The 20,179-nt window shown below is 43.0% G+C and overlaps 1 protein-coding gene across 4 annotated transcripts in view; it reads left to right on the top strand.

Moving 5' to 3' along the window:
- LOC135288982 (mothers against decapentaplegic homolog 2-like) overlaps positions 1-20,179 on the top strand; it is a 74,580-nt gene that overhangs the window by 48,762 nt on the left and 5,639 nt on the right. For all 4 annotated transcript variants that reach the window (XM_064402352.1, XM_064402349.1, XM_064402350.1 and 1 more), the window contains 4 exons: positions 649-702; positions 1,738-1,950; positions 2,933-3,070; positions 3,231-3,375. In XM_064402352.1, coding sequence (XP_064258422.1) covers positions 649-702; positions 1,738-1,950; positions 2,933-3,070; positions 3,231-3,375 — 550 coding nt within the window. The remainder of the gene's footprint in view (positions 1-648; positions 703-1,737; positions 1,951-2,932; positions 3,071-3,230; positions 3,376-20,179) is intronic.

Below are 20,179 nucleotides of genomic sequence, written 5' to 3'. Positions count from 1 at the left end.
CAGTACCTAAAGGGGCTACAGGAGAGCTGGAGAGGGACTTTGGACAAGGGCATGGAGTGATAGGACAAGGGGGAATGGCTTCAGACTGATAGAGAGTAGGGTTAGATGGGATACTGGGAAGAAATTCTTTCCTGTGAAGGTGGTGAGGTACTGGCACAGGTTGTCCAGAGAAGCTGTGTCTGCCCCATCCCTGGAAGTGTTCAAGGTCAGGTTGGATGGGGCTTTAAGTAACTTAGTCTAGTGGAAGGTGTCCTTGCCCATGGCAGGGGGATTGGAGCTAGATGATCTTGAAGGTCCCTTCCAATCCAAACCATTCTATGATTCTGTGACAAGCACATAAATAAAGTTATGTTCACAGATTGTGCATGAAGTGAAAGCTCTGCCAAATACAACACCAAGATGTTAATTAGGTTTATGAGGAGGGGTAGGGTCCATGAATCTGGAAAATTAAATGCAGTCTTAATTCACAATAAGTGTGTGATATGCTGGAAAAGTGGTGTTAGTATTTCTGAAGTTTCTTATTCTGAAGAATTTCAATGTAAAACTATATCTAGATAATGGTTATTCCTACTTTAGATAATGGTTATTCCTACTTATCTGAAATAACGAGAATCATTTGCTCTCAAACAATCTGTATTGCTTCAACAGGATCTCCAGCAGAGCTGTCTCCTAGTAGTCTTTCTCCAGTTAATCATAGCCTGGGTAAGCTGGAAATTCTTGTAATTGTTTCTCTGTGTGATGACTCTTCTTTATGTATATATTACATTAAAACTGAAAACATACTTAAAAAAATTGAGAACTGTATTAGGAGGAGACTATTGGGTTGGCTTCCTGATGATAAATATAATAGGGCTGGGTAAATAACTTCTTAACTACTACTCTATTTCTGTAACTGTTGAGTTCCTAGCAAAGAGAATAATATGGTTGTATGTGCAGGACTAGCATTTATAAAATAGTTTAAAGGACATTAGCCAATCCATAGTGCTGCCTTGTATATATGTTCTGCTACTCTTCTCGTGAACTGTTTCACCTGTAACCGCAACACAATCGTTGCGCCCACATTAGTTGCCCACCTGCTTCAATCAGGTGCCATTGCTGTGTATTTGTATAAATGCCTCAGGAAGATCAGATTCCCCTGGGTTTGTTTAAGGAATGATGTCAGAAAAATGCTGTTCAGAACACTTAGTAAGTAATGAGGGTAGGTAAAAAGGGGAAGCAGCTCAGGAAAAGCTGAAGATGCACAGGGAAGATATCGAGCTCTCATAAGGGAAAGTAAAAGGACCTTAGAACTGCTTTTAGATAGAGATGGTATAAGATCTAGTGTAATATAAGAAAATATCATTTTCATATTAATATTTTTCCTTTTGTGTCGTTCAGTGTTTGATAGTTTAATCTTTTCATTAACATTGCCAAAATGTTTGTGAGTTATAGAAAAGCAACAGAAACATCTCAACATCTGGCACTCAGAGCAGCATTAGTTTAATAATTTTGCCAAGCAAAATGCAAGTACTGAACTAAATGAGCTGTGGTCAGATTAGATCACCCCCTCTTCCCCTCCTTCCTTTGTGTGAAAATCTAAATTCCATTATGTTTACTGGAGTAAGTAAAAATGACAGCAAGTAAAATATAATTTGTGGAGACTAACAGCTGTTGTTTCTGGGAGAGACAAATAGCAGGGCAGATAGATTTCAGCCTCAAATTCTGTATCAAGCTTGTTTTAATTTTTTTTTTGTGTAGACTTGCAACCAGTTACTTACTCGGAGCCTGCATTTTGGTGTTCAATAGCATATTATGAATTGAATCAGAGAGTGGGAGAAACCTTCCATGCATCCCAGCCTTCCCTGACTGTAGATGGCTTTACAGATCCATCAAATTCAGAACGATTTTGTTTAGGTTTGCTTTCCAACGTAAACAGAAATGCTACAGTGGAAATGACAAGGCGACACATAGGTAAAGATCTCTGATCTTTAATTTCATTTTAGACTTGCTTGCAGAGTTTAATGAGATTTTCTTTTTCCGGTAAACCTGTCTGATGTAATCTTCTTGCAATCTAGATCAAATTTTCAAAGTTCCATTTGCTTTTGCCAAGGTATTTTGTTTATCAAATATCTTATGCTAATAAGGTCCAAAGTCCATCATCTGTCTTGTGTCCCCCAACATCCCAACAACAATGTAGTGTCTTGGCTTTAGGTTCTTCAATAAACTAGCCTTTTTTTTCTGGATTCTTTTATTTAGCAACATTCATGAGGTTTTTTGGTTTGATTTTTAGTAAAAATTTCAACTTCTTTAATAGAACCTTCTGATTGCCTCTATGCCAAATCCAAATGCTTGTCTAATAAAAATTTAGATGTGCAGAAGTCCAGGCTATACCTGTGCTAACTAATCAAAATGATCAATTATGAGGAAAAGCAAAAATGTAAAGAACTCTTACTTTTTTTAATAGAGCAATTCACATTTTGTTTAAAAAATTGTTTTTTAAAAAAGGGAAATAGGAACTATGGCCTGTAAAGCATAGTGGCCTGTGCTCCTTCATATACAACACTTTAATACTGGCACAAGTTTTAACTCTGTTGAACCTAATATTTTTATTTTGATTCTGGTATTTCTTTAACTAAAAAATTATTTGGTAGCGAACACTGCTTTCTAATTTTGATTGGGTTATAAGCCATTACATGGCTAGAAAATTCTGTCTCACTCTTGACCAAAAATTATTCTGCTTCTCCTTCAACTATTTTGAGTTTGTGGGAGGAAAAATGCAAGTTGTGTTCTGCTCCTGCTACAGCTGTCAGCCCAGCAGTGTTGTCCTGTAGATTATTGATTTCTGTTTCTCTTATAAAGAAAAAACGTGGCCTTCTCTGGAACAAAATCCTCTCTTTTTTGTTAATCTTCTTGGGTCATATCATAACTAGAGTTCTTTTGAATTTTGCTACAGGAAGGGGAGTACGTCTCTATTACATTGGTGGAGAAGTTTTTGCTGAGTGCTTAAGTGATAGCGCAATTTTTGTTCAGAGCCCCAACTGTAATCAAAGATATGGCTGGCATCCTGCAACTGTGTGCAAAATTCCACCAGGTTAGTAGCTTACCAAAGGTCTTGTGTAAAAATATTCAGTGAATGTATTCACTGGACATTTGCTTTCCTTTTCATAGTTTCTTCATAGTTTTGGGTTTCTGTGTAGCAAACACAGATATTCATTGATTGATTGTACTCTTTGGACTTTTTTTCTTTATAGGATGCAACCTAAAAATCTTTAATAACCAAGAATTTGCTGCTCTTCTGGCTCAATCTGTGAATCAAGGTTTTGAAGCAGTTTATCAGCTTACTAGAATGTGTACCATAAGAATGAGTTTTGTTAAAGGATGGGGAGCTGAATACAGGTAAAAAACTTTTGGTTTTCATTTTAAAGGTAATTTTTTTTCTTTTGCTAATGCACTACTTCTGTCTGGTTTGAAAGCTGTACCTACAAGTTTCTTAGTGCTACTGTAGACATGCTGTCTACAAGTTGAACCCCATATTTTCCTTTTTCTCCCTCCTCAGCTATTGAGTTTTTAAGTTATAAAGACCAGAAATTGATTTTAGTATTACAGTCAGCTGTTGAGCAAGGAATGTTGTCAAAGTTGTTTTCTCAATTGGTTCTGCTTGCTTGGTTATTATGGCAAAATCACTGACAATATCTAGAAGTTTCACAGTTTGTGCTGAGAGATTATTTGCTGTTTGTTAGATATACGGTAATTTTGGTCTCTGTCCTGTTCTGTGTGGAGTATTATGGGTTCATTAGGTTGTGGTGAGGGATGCAGTTGATAGTATCTGACAGAAATAACTGAAGTCATTTGGAGTGCATTCTGCAGAATGAAACAGCTGGAGAACATGCATTTAAGGGTTGACAAATATTTCGGAACTTGTTATGGAAAAAAATTTGTGGGAGTAAGATGACTGTTTATGTAGTAAAACAGCTAAAATTTTTTTTGAGGGGAAAAAATAGTCTTTTATCTGCTTTTTGAATAGATTCCAATTGTATTTTTTATTTAAACAAATTCCTTAAACCTCTCTAGAAATTGTCCCCTGAAAGAATGAAGTCTGACATATCAATACCCTCTTGTAATACATAATGACTTTTAAAAAATTCATATAATTTCTGAAGTTCAATAATAGTGTGTAGGTTCCACTATGAATCTTGGGGGTTTGTTTCTTTTATCTGCTCTTGAAATATACACATGTAAATAGCAGCGTCAGTATGTGGGGGGAGGCTTCTCAGATAAATGAAGCCAATTTTGTTGAAGTCTAATTAGATGAAATAAGAAATTTGAGTAATGGAATAAATTGGTACCTCTTTGTTAGTAAGAGATACGCAAAAATTAATGTAGCTCAAGTTTAAAGAACTATTGGATTTGTCAGGAAAATTAATTCACAAACATCAGAGGTTTATGTCCAAAAAGGAGACAGAGGAGTCTTTTTACTTTATTCGAATAAAGGAAGAGGCCATGGGGCGTTCCCCTGGGGTCTCTCAAATTTTTAGAGGACTCAGCCTCCCTTTTTATCCTAATTTCCTGGCTGCATTTCCCTTCTCTCTTTCCCCATTGGCTGAGGTACTTGAGAGGTACAGACTTCCCAGAACACCTGATACCAAAGATTTCCCTCTAATGTATAACCCTCCTTTTTAATTTTTAATTCTTATGGAAGTTAGGGTTTTCCCCCATTGTTTCTTTAATCTTTCAATATCTAATTTCATTTATCAGCAAACCTACAGTTTGTTTGTAAAGGCAAATATCTTTTTCCATTCATCAATCAGTGGAATCCTTCTCATTGTTTCTTTTATCTCTCAGTAGTTTTATCTACCAGCAGACCCACAGTTTGTTTGTAACGTCAAATCTGTCATTCCTCTCAATCCCTCATCTTTTTGAAAAATAATTGTCTTTACAAACTTAAGTTATCATTTACTTAATTTCCTGTTCCTGGGTCTTTTTTGATTTTGCAATTATTTGCAGTGACATCAATTTCTGTCCTTTTGTAGCCATCTCTAGCTCAGTAGGCATGGCTACTACCTGCATCCCTTTGGTCACATGTTGAATAAGTTGTACTAAGCAAATGGTATATGCATGGTAACAAGATTAGAGTTGCTACAGCACATAAGAGGAAGAAAAGCATTTGTTTAACCCATAGTCCAGCAGATAACCACGAAAACATGTCCCATTCCCATCCTTTCCATGTTTGGACTGGTACATGAGCTAACTTTCTTATTCTTTTTGTTATTTGTTTCACCACCTTTCCATTGTCATCTATGTGCATACAGCAGTTTGAGTCATTTAAATTGCCACACACTCCCCCTTCTTCTGCTAATAAATAGTCTAATACCATCCGATGTTGAAATATTGCATTTTTCATCTGAGTAGATTGGTCAGCAAGGGGGTCAAGAGCTGTAGCTGTCTGGTTCATTATTACTTCAAAGACAGCTTGTAACCTAATTATCTGATTTAAATTATAAATGGGTTCTCTGGCACCTGATATTAATTCATTAGGAATCCATGTGGCTGGTCCATAGTGTTGTATAATTCGTTCAGGTGGCCATTCATCTTCACCCCACTTTTTGGTGCTCCTTCCAGCCAGGGATACATCAATTGACTGCTTTTCTCTAATTAGATCATCATATACCTTGATTCCTAACTGATTTCCCTGTACTTGTAGCAGAAATAACAACAGTCTAATATACCCTACATAACATATCCCTGACCAGTTTGGGGGTAACCTGTGGTAAGCATATCGTTCACAAATCCAGTAATGCCCTTTTAAAGCCCAGGTCCCATTGGCAAAGGGACCTTTCCAATTTTCATCATCAATTGGTGGGTCAAAGTACAGCTTGCTTCCTGAGGCTAGTGGTCCCCCAACAATAGTTGCCCTGCCGTAAGAATCACAGTATTTGCATTTCCAAGCTCCCACGTGAGGTTTCCACCTGCAGTTACGTCCCAGATCTGTTTGTTAGATCTGGACCAGAACCTATTAAAAAGGGTTCAAGTTCCCTTCCGGTGTTGCCACTTCCACTGATAGTTACGGACAACATATGTCCTACTTGTGGAATTATCTTGGGGGCAGCTTAAAAATAAGGGGTCAAAAAACTTATCATTCCCCACTGCTTTACAGCCTTCAAAATCTTTTTTGTAATTATGGAAGGAACACCTTACCCAGCTACCATTAGTGAGTTTAACATGCATTTGATTCCATCTGACTTGATATCTGGAACAATCATAAGGAGAGCAGTTGGGGGTCCAACAATCTAAACCCAAAGATAAAGTCCAGTAACAAACACTTTTTCCTACGTATATGTTTCTTGTTCTATTTAGACAATAAATGCCTCTTTCAGAAGAATGAAGCTGCCATGGACTTCCTTCTTCATCCCAAAATCCTGTTCCATTATGGACCTCACTCAGGATGCTAACCCACCATTTAGGCTCGACTGGGCTGGCCACTCATGGCCAGCTTTCAGATCTGCCTGGCCCTTCGCAGACCCAACAATTGCTAAGGTTAAAGGTTTTTGCTACTTCTTCTCCCAAGGTTAAAAAATTATTTTCCCACTTTTGGCCCCAACCTAACTGACAATATAAGGGTAAGATTATTAAGAGAAACATTCTGACGGTGTAATCTAATCTAACCTAATTTTCACTTTCACGTTGTCCTCCACCCCACCTGTGGAGAGAGAAGGCACAGAAACAGCTTAACATAAAGGAAACAATGACAGCGAGGATTGGCTCCCAATGACAGGAGATCCAAGAGGAGGGATGCCCACACAGATTATTTCAGCAGGCAGTCTGTGGGTAGGCACACAACGCTTCCCCTGATGCCGACACACTGGCTACTGCTCCATTCTGCCCCTGCGGAGTGTCAGTCATGGCTTCCCATCCTTTTCCTCCAGCTGAGATGTCCAAATCTTTGGGGCCTCAGAGACCTTGACCCGAGTGTGATGGGTCCACCTGGGTTCAGCTGTCTTGACGGCTGTTTCTGTGGTCAGTCACACTTGGAAAGGTACATGCCACTTGGTCACCAGGGGTGCTTCTTTCCACTCCATAACTAGGACCCAATCTCCTGGCTGGATGTTGTGAACAGCAAAGTCCAAAGGCAGGGTTTGTGCCAGCTGAGTTTCCTGTCAAAAAGATTTCACAAGAGACAGTATCCAGGCCACATATTGTTTCAAATACACATCACTTATCTCTGCCCCCCCATTAGGCTGAGAATTACAAGGTTAAGGAATTCCAAACATCAGTTCAAAGGGAGATCATTCAATATCTCCCCTGGGTCTGGCCCGTATTCTTGCCAAAGCCAGTGGCAAGAGCCATACCCATGGCACCTTAGTTTCTATCACCAGCTTCAGGAGGTGTTTCTTTATTTCTCCGTTCATCCTTTCAACCTGGCCCAAACTCTGGGGGTGCCAGGGGGTATAGAGGTTCCATTGTATCCCTAAAGCAGTCACAACCTGTTGCTGTTGTATTAGGGACGGATGAATGAAGCAACACAGACTCCTATGTTCTCAGAAGGCAAATGCGGAGTTTATTAGCCATCACATTATTTTATAGACAGTTCCAACAAAGCTGGACCTGATTGGTCCTCAGTCAACACCCCTCACATCATTGGCTAATTAGGAACAACACCCTTGTAAACATCTTACAAGTAAATAATACCAGCTGCAAAGATTAAGGATTGTTTTAATTCTTTCTCTGAGCTTTCTCAGAACTCCACAGAGTAAAAATGGGAGAGTAGGATGGTGGATACTGCTGCCTGTTATCTCTTCCAAACAAACCTCTCCTGGAGGTTGGGTTAACATTCAGGCAACACAGTCAGATCCACACACAACACTCACCACAGCTGGCTCAGCGAGAGAGGCAGAAGGCTCTTTGCAGGATTTTATTCCAGTGAGGTTAATTACATGTGGTGGCTGAAGGAAACCCAGGCAAAAGAGTGAGAGCACGTGCTCTGGACAGCTTAAGAAGGGGAAGGGATGGGGGGTGCAGAGCTAAGGGCAGGGCAAAGGGGATTGGTCTCCAGGTGAGAAGGGGCAGCCCCAGGGGTACCCAAACAATGAGGAAACAGGGAAAAGAGAAACCAGGGTAGGTTGCAAAATATAGGGATCAGTGAGACAGAGGTCCATGGGGGAGTCTTGTCTTTTCCCACAGGAGGAATGAAATCTATGGTCTTTCCAAGGCAATTTGCTTGGGAATTGGCTGAGGGGAGAGAGTTCATGGGATGCTACACCAGAGCAACGCCTGGGAAAGTTTATCTGACTTTCTCTCTGACCAGACTGTCAGCATCCACAATTCCTCCTTTTTATTTTAAAAAAGAAGGCAGTGTTTGTAATCCCCTGCAGGGCCCTTTGCAGGAAGGAGAACAAACCCAGTTCAAGAGGTCCCTTTAGTAATTTGCCGGTTACCAACCAGAACCTCAATCAGACACTAAATTAGAATGCTCAGGGAGATTCTCTCGCACATGCCATCAAATTCTTCACAATCACATCCATGCACCAACATCAAGTCTTGTTGTTCATTCTTGAAAGAAGTCAGTTACTAATTCTAATACAGTAAACAAAACATTGTTAGTCTGCTCATAGAATTGGCAGTCTAACTTGTCAACATTCACTACTTCAGAAACAAAGAAAAAGATAGAATGCTCATTCTCTTCTTGTAGAGACCATCCAATTGATGATCGTCATCCTGATTATCATTCAAAGGTTGCCTGTTGGCCACATTCTGCTTTTGGTGTCGCAAGTCAGGACAAACACACCTTGCAAGTATCTACCATACCCTAGCATCTGTAGAAACGCATGTAGAACCCACGACCCCAAGTGATAAGCTCACATGGGCCCTCCCACTTATTGGTGGTTAGATCCCTTACCCAGACTTTCACTCAAGGCAGGTGCATCTCGCCTGAAGACTGCAACGAAAGAAAGTGATTTAAAATGACAGGATTGTTTGAATTTTGTGGCACTGTAAGGTGATTAATTGTATATAGAGCCTTTTCCAGTAGACTGTGCGGGGTTTCTCCAGGCATTCCCTCTTTGTTTTTCCAGAACACGCTTTAAAGTGCCATGAGCGCGTTCAACAATAGCTTGACCAGTTGGAGAATGCGGAATACCAAATTCATGTGACACTCCCCATAAACTTAAAAACTGCCACGTCTTCTGCGAGATGTAGGCAGGACCATTATCAGTTTTCACAGAAGAAGGTATACCTGAGATCGCAAAAGCCATCCTCCAATGGGCAATAACATCGCGACCCTTTTCCTCAGTATGAGCAGATGCCCACATAGCAGAGGAGAAGGTGTTAATAGACACGTGCACATTCTTAAGTCGGCCAAATTCAGCAATATGAGTGACATCCGTTTGCCAAAGCTGCAAGTCTTTTAGGCCTCTAGGGTCACCCCTGCTGGTAAAGGCGCAGCAAGTCCATGACAGTCAGCACAAGAACTGACAATGTCACGAGCCTCAGTTGGTGTTAACTGAAGTAGTTTCTGCAAAGTATGTGCACTTTGATGGAAAAAATCATGCAATGCTTTGGGTTGTACAATTTTGTCAGGCTGAGGCACTACCCACGCAGGGTTAGCTAACCTGTCAGCCCTGGTGTTACCTTCTGTTATGAAACCTGGTAAATTTGTATGACTCCAAATGTGCAGGACGTAATATGGATGAACTCAGGCCTGAATTGCACACCACGTTTTCAGTTAGTGAAACAAAGCTGCATTATTGACTTCTTTCAGAAGCGAACAATCCCAACATTTGGTTATGTCTGCTGCACAAGCAGAATCAGTGACCAGATTCAGAGGTACCTGAGAAAATCGCTGGAATGCCATGGCAACAGCCTTCAATTCAATCAACTGGGCCGAGCCTGACTCGTGGCCTTCCAGCACCTGCCACTCAGATTTATCCTTCCAAGTAACAATGGTTTTCCCTGTTTTTCCTGAGTTGTCAGTGAAGATGGTGGGTCCTTGCATCGACACCCGACTATTTTTTGGCCGCAAAGACAAATTGGTTGATTTTGCCAACTGCAATAACTTATGATTGGGCATATGATAAGCAATCTGCCCTGAAAAGTTTTGCAGTGCACTTTGCAAAGGAGCGTTGTTAACAAAGCTCCATTCAAAGTCTTCCCACTCTCCTGGAAGAATAATTTTTGCAGGATCAGCTGCCATTAATTGCAAACACCGTTGATGGCATTTGATTATCAAATGAACAATCAATTCAAACAACATGGGTGCTGTCTTTTTTGGTTGATGGGGCAAGAAGACCCATTCCAAAATGTGCAAAGGATCGGACCATTTTTCACTCTGTTGGCCAATGATACCTGTAGGATGAAAATCTGGATTGGTAATGAAAACAGTGATATCAATGGAGGGATCTACTCGATAAACCTGATGAGCAGAAATAGCTTGCTGGACTTCCTCCAGCGCTTATCGTGCCTCAGGAGTCAGTTGCTGAGGTGAATTCAGATCAGGGTCCCCCTTTAAAATGTTAAACAGTGGGGACAATTGTGTCATGGTTAGCCACAAATAAGGACATAACCAACTGATAGTACCCAGCAATTTCTGGGCATCATTCGGAATCTTAATAGACTCCATGAATTGCACCTCTTGATGTTGAATGGTGCGATCCAAAATTTTTACTCCTAAATATTTCCAAGGAGGGTGCTGTTGAACCTTCTCTGGAGCTACCTGCAGCCCATAAGAATGCAGAGCAGCGAACAGCTGAGGCTGTATCCTCAGCAGCTCATCCTGGGTGGATGCCGCCTCCAAGATATCGTCCATATAGTGATAGCAATATGCTTCAGGGGACTGCTCACAGATTCCGGACAAGGCCTGAGCCACATACCATTGACAGATAGTCTGACTGTTCTTGCAGCCCTGCGGCAAAAATTTCCATTGATACCTCTGCACAGGTTCCGCATTATTAATTGCAGGTACCGTAAAGGAGAATTTTGGCTTGTCATCAGAATGCAAAGGAATTGTGAAAAAACAATCCTTCAAATCAATTATCAAAATTTTCCACCCCTTAGGGAGCATGGTGGGTGAGGGTATACCAGGCTGCAACGCCCCCATGCTTTCCATCACTGCGTTGATTTTCTGGAGGTCCTGTAACAGCCTCAATTTACCAGATTTTTTCTTAATTACAAAGACGGGAGTATTCCAGGGACTAGTAGAAGATTCAATGTGACCCTGTTGCAATTGTTCCTGAACTAATTCACGAAGGGCGACCAATTTTTCTTTTGTCAGGGGCCACTGGTTCTGCCAGATGGGTGTGTTTACTAGCCACCGCAAAGGCAGCATGGGATACTCTGTGCCCTTCAGCACAGTGGCCCCCGTCAAAAATGTGTCACAATCCGTACCCCTCAGGCTGCCAATACATCCTGCCTCCAGAGGTTGAGTGGAGCTGCAGTGACATAAGGCGGAACTCTAGCCATCTGTCCCTCTGCATTTTTGACCAGCACAGACCATTGGCTTACAAAGGTCTGTGTAGTTCCTCCCAACCCTTTGATGGCTGAACTCATGGAAGCCAAAGGCCACGTAGGAGGCCACGCAGAGAAGGAGATGATTGTCACGTCAGCCCCTGTGTCAATCAAACCTCAAAGCTGGATCTGAGGCAGACTGGCACCTGGTAGAATCAGGGTACATGTCACCTGTGGTCGCTGAGTAGAAATATATGCAGTCCAGAAAACTTGTGGCAGTCCTGTAGATCCGAAGCTGCCTTCCTCATGACTCCGCTGCTCAGTCCTGAGGACACATGACTGAAAAGGCACAAGTTGAGCAATACGAGTCCCTGCAGGGATAGTGACGGGGAGGTGGGTGTGGAAACCATGGCACAAATTTGGCCTGTAAAGTCAGCATCAATGATTCCTGGATGCACAAAGATTCCTTGAAGGGTCGCACTAGATCTCCCCACAAGCAGTGCACTCAATCTTGACCCAATGGTCCAAATGCATCCAGAAGAGCATGCTTGGACCATATCTGTTTAATGTTGGGTCACCCGGAAGAGCCTCTATGATCTTTCTGCAATCTTCGTTGGCATTATCCTTTCCTAATTGCTTACATAAAATCTTTCTCAAGTTGTCATCCTCAACCTGCTTTTCTAAGGCCGCTGCAATTTTCTCAACAAATGGCTGAAATGGTTCCTTCATTCATTGAGTTATTTTCACATATTGTGGCTTGGGAACAGCCATTTCTATAGTTTTTAGCAGTGCCCCAATGCCTATCTTTTGACCCTGCTCGAGAATCCGAGGGTCCCAGGTAGCCTGAACATCAGGATTAGAAAAGATACCCTTCCCCATAAGATCATCTACTCCAACGGCATATCTGGGATCAGCCTGAGGCAATCGCATGTTATCTGCTGCAATCTTATCAGGCACCTGCCTCCAGTTGTCCTCAAAAACTCTGAATTGCACAGGTTGGAACAACATTTGACCCAGATGTTTAATATCAAATGGGGCAAGCAGATCAGTGTTTAACACCCTGATAACTTGCATAACTTCTGGAGAACCAAGCCCATATTTTGCTACTTTATTTTGCAAATCCTGTATGACTTTCCATGCGATGACATCATGCCTGTCAACTTGTCCCATATTTGGAACAGCCTTAAACACAGGAAAGGCTTGGACACCCCCTTGTGGGGCTACACTGCCTCCCTGATTCACCTACATACTTTCTTTAGATGCTGGAACAACTACTTGATGTCTACCTGTGTCTCCCCCCCTTCATCTACGATCTTGATAATGCCACCCCTGGGCATCCCCATCTTCTCCAGCAAGTCCCAATTCCCCATTTCCAGAGCTCGCAATTTGACCAATTCCCAAAAAAATCCCAGGTGCTCTGGTTGCACAGTCACCTGACACAGTGGCAATGTCCACAGGTGGCTCTGGGGCATTTTTGCAACACATCAGTGCCAGCTTTCAGCTGCCAGGCCACTCCTCTATTGCAGGACAAGCTGTTGGTCTCCATCCATGTCATTGTCCACGTCCCAGGGCAGTGGCACGCAGGACAGCCTGAAGGAAGTGGAGGAGGGCAGGCCAGATTGAAGCACCAAGGCAGGGGGGCAGCCATGGTGGACACTGTGGGCGGTGGTGCCAATACAGCAGAAGCAGAAGGCACAGTGCCCACAGTTCTGCATGAGGCTGGGGGAGGAGGTAGTGCAGACACTTGCGCCGACCCTGCAGATGGGAACAGAGGGGCCGAAGGGACAACGGCTCCGCCTGCATCACCTGTCTGCAGTGGAGGCACTCCCACCACCCCCTGCGATGCAGAGGAAGGAGGGTCCAAGGGAGAAATGAAGCTGCGTGACGCAAAGGCTCCGCTGCCGCCACTTGAGATGCAGAGAGAGGAGGGGCTGGGCAGGGAAACAAAGCTGGCTGCAGCAAAGGCTCCGTTGCTGCCACTTGAGATGCAGAGAGAGGAGGGGATGGGGGGGCAAAAGGAGAAGGACGCTTGGCAATTTCCAACTGGGGCTTCGTTAGCTAACAAAGCATCCATGAGCTGCGTCACCAGTGATGGATACTTTGGCATTACAAAGTCACAGGGAGAGGGATATGTCGGGGGAACATAATCTTATGGCGAGGGATAGATTTTACGAGCAACTTCTGTGTCTCTCAGGGGTCCAGGTGGAGCCAAGGGAAAGCTGCCAGCAGCCTCCTGAGCCTCCTCACCTTCTGGCACATAAGTGTCCATAGAGGGATCGTCCTCACCCTCTGAGTCCTCCACATCCGTTTCCCCCTCCCCAGGGTCCTGTTCTGTAGCGCTTTAAAAATAGTGCCCCAGGTAACTGCTAATTCAAATGCGTCCTTATCTCCGCTTGAGATTTCTTGCCACAGACTCATAGCTGCTGCCGAGTGTCTAGGCTAAAAGCGGTCCCAGCGTCTACCAAAAATACATGAGCCTTTGCCCAGCCTAGCAGGGCACGCGTGGAATGATCTGATATAGCAATTCCCATGCACGGTAATGCATCCTTCCATACAGAAAGCACGATTTGTTCCTCTGTAGAGGTTTGATTCCCCATCTCCTAGGGAACCTTTCCCTAGCACCCTGCCTAAGCAGTGGTTTGCTCCGGAATACAAACTCGCATGCTGGGGACCTGTTCCAACCAGCTACTAGGTCGGTTCCACTACCCGTTGGTCACAAAGGACCAGCCCCCTCTGGGAGGGCGTAGGGAAAATCACCATGCCTTTTCTATTGGAGGACAGAGGGCAACTCTGAGTCATCAGTCTTGGCTGCAAGGGAGTCGGAGGTTACCGGACTCCTGTTTGTCAGTCTTGGCTGCACTGAATGTAGGAGGTCCACCAGATGTCGCTGTTGTATTAGGGACGGATGAATGAAGCGACACAGACTCCTATGTTCTCAGAAGGCAAATGCGGAGTTTATTAGCCATCACATTCTTTTATAGACAGTTCTAACAAAGCTGGACCTGATTGGTCCTCAATCAACACCCCTCACATCATTGGCTAATTAGGAACAACACCCTTTTTATAAATATCTTACAAGTAAACAACACCAGCTGCAAAGATTAAGGATTGTTTTAATTCTTTCTCTGAGCTTTCTCAAAACTCCCCAGAGCAATGCCTGGGGAAGTTTATCTGACTTTCTCTCTGACCAGACTGTCAGCATCTACAAATCTACAACAACTCCTTGAAGAATTTTTCCTATAAAATGAGTTCCCCTATCTGAGTCTATTGCTTCCACAGTTCTATATCTTGGAATTTTTTGTTCCAAAAATACTTTTAATAACTAATCCTGTAGTTGCTGAAATGGCTGGAAATGCTTCTGGCCACCCTGTTAACTATTATAATATTACCAGAAGATATTTAAATCTTGCCACTCTGGTCATTTCAGTAAAATCCACCTGGCATCTCTGGAAAGGACGTACAGACCAAGGCCTCCCTCCCCGGCAAGTTTCTTTGTAACTCTGTTATTGGTTTTAGCACAAATCAAACAACCCTCAATAGCTCGCTTTGCCGGAATAAAAAGACCCACAGCAGCATATGTTTTGAGGAAGGCTTCTGCCAGTCCTCGGGAGCCCCAATGACTCCCTTCATGAAGTTGTTTTAACAATTGTAAGGCCAGAGCTTTTGTAACGTAATTATCCCCTTTCCTCTTCCCCACTCTTTTTAATTATCTCAAGTTCCTCTGGTGGAAAAGACAGTTTCTCTGGCAGCGGTGCAGTTACTGGGAGCAAAGGGAGCATCTTAGAGGTTTCTGGCAGCAATGCAGCTTTCAGAACTTCTTTATCAGCCAGTCAGTTTCCTGTTCCCTCCTTGGAGCACCCTGCCTGGTGCCCCTTGATGTGTATTATTGCTAACTTTTTTTTATAAGCTCACCACCTCCAATAGGCGAGAGATTAAGTTCTCATGAGCTGGCATCTTTACCCTGCATGTTAATAAACCTCTTTCTTCCCATAGTTTCCCAGAGGCATGTATCACCCCATATGCATATTTAGAATCAGTAAAAACGTTCACTCTCTGGTCCTGGTATCATTCACAGGCTCTCACGAGCACATACAGTTCTGCTGTCTGAGGTGACCAGGTGGGCGGTAACATCCCCCCTTCCTTTAATTGCTTTTCATTCACTAAATCGAGTATCCTGTAAATCGTTTCCCTTCTACCACCCTGGAAGACCAATCAATAAACATATTTTCTCCCTCAGGACAGGGAGTATCTTGTAAATCTTCCCTAGCCCGGGTCTGTAGATCTATCACTGGAATGTAGTCATGGATTTCTTTCTGCCCCTCTCTCCCCCTTCAGGGCTGTTCAAACAGGAGACTGGGTTGGACCCTTCCCCACTTTTAAATTCTAAATCCTCTAGTTCCATTAAACAAGATTCATACTGTGTTATATGCATTATGGTAATTCATGCTGTTAGAGAATATATAGATGCATGAAATATGTCGAAAATATAAAATCCTAAAACACACTATCGGGAAAAGGAGTTGCTTCACAGGATGGCGAAATCGCAGCTGGCAACAGAGGAGGAGGTATGCAATTAACATACAAAGAGAACCTAGCCCAGCACAGGAGATGGTTATCCTCACTGGTATGAACAAGAGAACACCCAGCAATGATGGCCCATGAAGATGTCCAACTTAGATAAACGAAGCCATCAGAGGCATACATCTGAATACCGGATTCCGGTAACCGAAGAATGAACATACATTGGTTCTCGGACAAGGTTTTATCCAACAAAGAAAAGAAGCAACATGAATATGGAGAACCCTGAAAGGAGACAAAGAGACTCCCCTAAAAAAAGAGTATAAAAACGGATTCTGCCAAGCCACATTCGTGAACTGTGGGGGATTCGGCGCAATAGAGGTCGAATCTGTGTTCACCCAGTTCTGAACCCGGGGTCGGTGCTGTCCTTGATTGTTGGCTGTCGGGACTGTATATCGGTCGAGAATAAATTCTATTTTTATTTTTATTAAATTGGTTAGATCGATTTTTACCTATAACATACTGTAATAACTGCATGCTGGTCATCCACTTAGAGGCTCTCTCAGTTAACAAAGCTTTAATCTGATGTGAAATTTTCACTATCAGATACCCTTCCCTTGTCAGCCCTCGGGCCTCAGCCACCATCAGAGCTGTGGCTGCACAGTTTTGTGGATAATGGGGCCAGCCTCTGGCCACCGGGTCTAACAGTTTAGAAAAATAAGCAATAGGCTGCTGTGTTCTCCCATACTCTTACACCAAAATTCTTTTAGAATAACCTTGTTTAACATCCACATATAGTTCAAATTCCTTTTCTGAGTCTGCAGGCATTAATCAATTTGTCTTTTAATTTTTTTAAAGCTTTGCTCTCCTTATGGTGTTAATGCCATGACATAAGGACTATCTTGGGTTAAAAAGACATATAAAGGTCTGGCCACAACAGAAAAATCCTCAATCCATGCTCGGCAGTATCCCACCAACCCTAAAAACTGCTCTAACTCCTTTTTTTTTCTGGGATAATGGTACTTATAAAATCCCTTGTACTCTTTCTAGATCAATACACTGTAACCTTCTAGTCAGGATGTGTCCCAAATATTTGGCCTTTTTTTTTTTTCCTACTAAATGTGCCTTCTTTTTGGACACTTTAAGTCCTTTTTTAGCAAGGAAATTAAGCAGCTTTACAGTAGCCTCCTCAACCGCCTTTTCCTGTTCCCCTGATAAAAGCAAATCATCCACATACTGCAACAACCTAACTCATGAGGGTGGAGTAAACTTAATATTTTCTGCAAAGCTTGCCCAAACAAAATACCCAAAAGAAAATCCATATCCTTCCATGTATAATCTTTGTTGAAATAAATGGGCAGGAGATCTTTCTCCTTTTTAATGCCTTTATTAAGAAGAATCAGCTCAGGTGGGGAGAAATCGACGGGTTGCGCCCACACCTCCGTTGCTCCCAGGCATGGCATGGAGAAGGAGGATGATGCAGCTTTGTCCACTGGTCTGCAGACAGAGCTGGGGATTCCGTCCTCACGGGAGTGTATCAGATTCCTAGCTTGTTTGTTTAACACCCCGGGGTGTCTCTTTAATCAGTATCTTTTCAGGATAGGGTGAGAAACAAAAAGGGTCTAAGCAGGTACGGGACTATGCTCCCATCCTTAGACGTCACTTAAGTCACTTGTTGGCTCGTGATTTTAGGGGTTTTTCTTGTAAAAACTGTAAAAATTCGGGGCGCAATGCATTTCTCATCTGCATACTGGCTCTGACGTCACTCCTATTCTCTTTACCTTGGAGGGTCTGTCCTGGTGTCTTCTTGGCAAGCGGCCAGCATCAGGGAAACAATAGTTAATCACCGGCCATTAACGGGTAATTGAAGAGCTTTTCTTCGGCAGCGAAACCAAAGAGTTCTGACTTGTTTTTTAACTCTGAAACTCAAAAAAAATACAACTTTCTATTCATAACATTTGTTATAGATGAAAAATGAAAACTAGCCAATTTTAATAAAAAATATAAAAACAAAATTTATTTCGCGACCGTAATACAGTCTCGACAGCCACCAACCAAATCAGACAGTGTACCACCCCCAGGAGGTGATCCGGGTGAACGTGAGATTGGCCTTGCTAGTACCAATTCTACCCCGTCCACCCTGGCTGCTCCGAGGCAGCAGTTCTTATACAGTTTATTTCTCCCACGGCAGGATGTCTTTCTTTCTGCGTTCTTCATATTCAAGTTGGTTTCTTTCTCTGGCTCAGGCTGCACAAAGCCTTCGTCTGGGAATAGAATAATACACTTCTCCGATTCCCGGAATCTGGCATTCAGATGGAAGTTGTTGATGGCCCTGGTCCTCTCAGATAGGTATCTTGTCTGGGCCATCATCGCTTGGGCGTCACTGAGTGCATGTTCCTGTGAATGCCCATCTCCTGTGCAGCCGAAGTTTCCTTCGCATGCAAATGTGGTGATGCCTCTCTGTCCATCTGCCGCGGTTTCGCCATCCTGGGGAAGAATCTCTCCCCCCCCGCCTTGTACACCAGTAGTTCATTTTATACATATATATTCTGATACATCTTTTATTCCCACAAATTACTAACCATATTTATAACAATCTTCATTTCCCATATATTCCTCTATATTTTCCCCCACCCCTATGGGATCATCCAAATATGGGGGTTATTATTTTTTTCAACCCTCTTATATCTTGGATAGTAAGTGGTACAATTTCAAACCCAAACCCTCCCCCTTGACCCCCCGAAGGAACCTGGTGGAGTGGCATCTAATGTACCCCTGTCTCATGGGTCCGGGGGGCTTCTGATGTCCTAAACTGAGTTCCTCTTTTAGTTCTAGGGGGAGATATGATATGCTGCTCCCCTCCCCCTACACTATCATTATTCTCAGGTGGGGCCATAGGAACAGCATTTCCCTGATCCCCTTGCTCCAGGAGTTGAGGATACAGGGGACCTGCAGCTGGCCCTGGGTCAGCTGGCAACACTGCAGGACAAGATGGGGGAAGGTGCTGAAAAACATCCCAATTCTCACTGTTTTCCTTCCCATTTTCTTCTTCTCCCTTTTTTCTTAACACATAGATTTCTCCTGTTCTTTGTCTAATCCATATTAATCCACATGCCCTTTCAACCCATCCTTTCCAATTCTCCTCTAAATACCTCCACAAAATTCAACACAAATGAATTCTATCTGTTCCATAAGGTGGCCATATATAAGCACCTTTGGCAACTTATACTCTGGCCACACAAAATAACAATATTTTACAATTATCTCCATAGTTACCTCTGGGTGAATGTATAATTGTTCCAAGACCTCAGCATTCTCCCCAAGAGACTCTCTGGGGGTATTATGGGATCGTCATCCCTTCCGGGGCCCCTTCCCAGCTTTACCCTTGCAACCCTCTACGGGTGCCTTGTTTCACCTGTGCTACCCTCCATGGGTGCCTCCCCAGGTTTTCTCCCTAAAGATCCCATATTACTCACCGTTGAGATTTTCAGTGGTCCTTCCCTGTGGACTCTTCACGGACCCCCCTGGTCCGCCACTCATCTGTCTCCTGGACAGTCTCAGGAACCCAATCAATTGCCCGGTGCCGGCCGCCACCAAGGGAAGCTGATCACTGAAACTGGGTGAGGCGCGCCTTCAGCTCCACTCGCTGCCTGCCACCCCAATGGCGGAAAGATCCCGGACAAGAGCCCCAGTTGTCAAGAAAATTAATCCACAAACATCAGAGGTTTATGTCCAATAAAGAGACAGAGGAGTCCTTTTTACTTTATTCGAATAAAGGGAAAGGCCATGGGGCATTCCCCTGTGGTCTTTCAAATTTTTGGAGGATGCAGCCTCCCTTTTTATCCTAATTTCCCAGCTGCATTTCCCTTCTCTCTTTCCCCATTGGCTGAGGTACTTGAGAGGTACAGACTGATACCAAAGATTTCCCTCTAATGTATAACCCTCCTTTTTAATTTTTAATTCTTATGGAAGTTAGGGTTTTCCCCCATTGTTTCTTTCATCTTTCAATATCTAATTTCATTTATCAGCAAACCTACAGTTTGTTTGTAAAGGCAAATATCTTTTTCCATTCATCAATCAGTGGAATCTTTCCCATTGTTTCTTTTATCTCTCAGTAGTTTTATCTACTAGCAGACCCACTGTTTGTAAAGACAAATCCGTCATTCCTCTCAGGTTTGTCTCAAAAGAAGTATGTATACACTTACACATACTTAAATACAATATTCAAATCAGAACAGAAGAGGTA

This window comes from Passer domesticus, chromosome W (genome assembly GCF_036417665.1).
Source record: "Passer domesticus isolate bPasDom1 chromosome W, bPasDom1.hap1, whole genome shotgun sequence".
In the NCBI taxonomy this organism is placed as follows: domain Eukaryota; kingdom Metazoa; phylum Chordata; class Aves; order Passeriformes; family Passeridae; genus Passer; species Passer domesticus.
The sequence above is the reverse complement of the archived record's forward strand: the minus strand, read 5'-3'. Positions and strand labels throughout refer to the sequence as shown.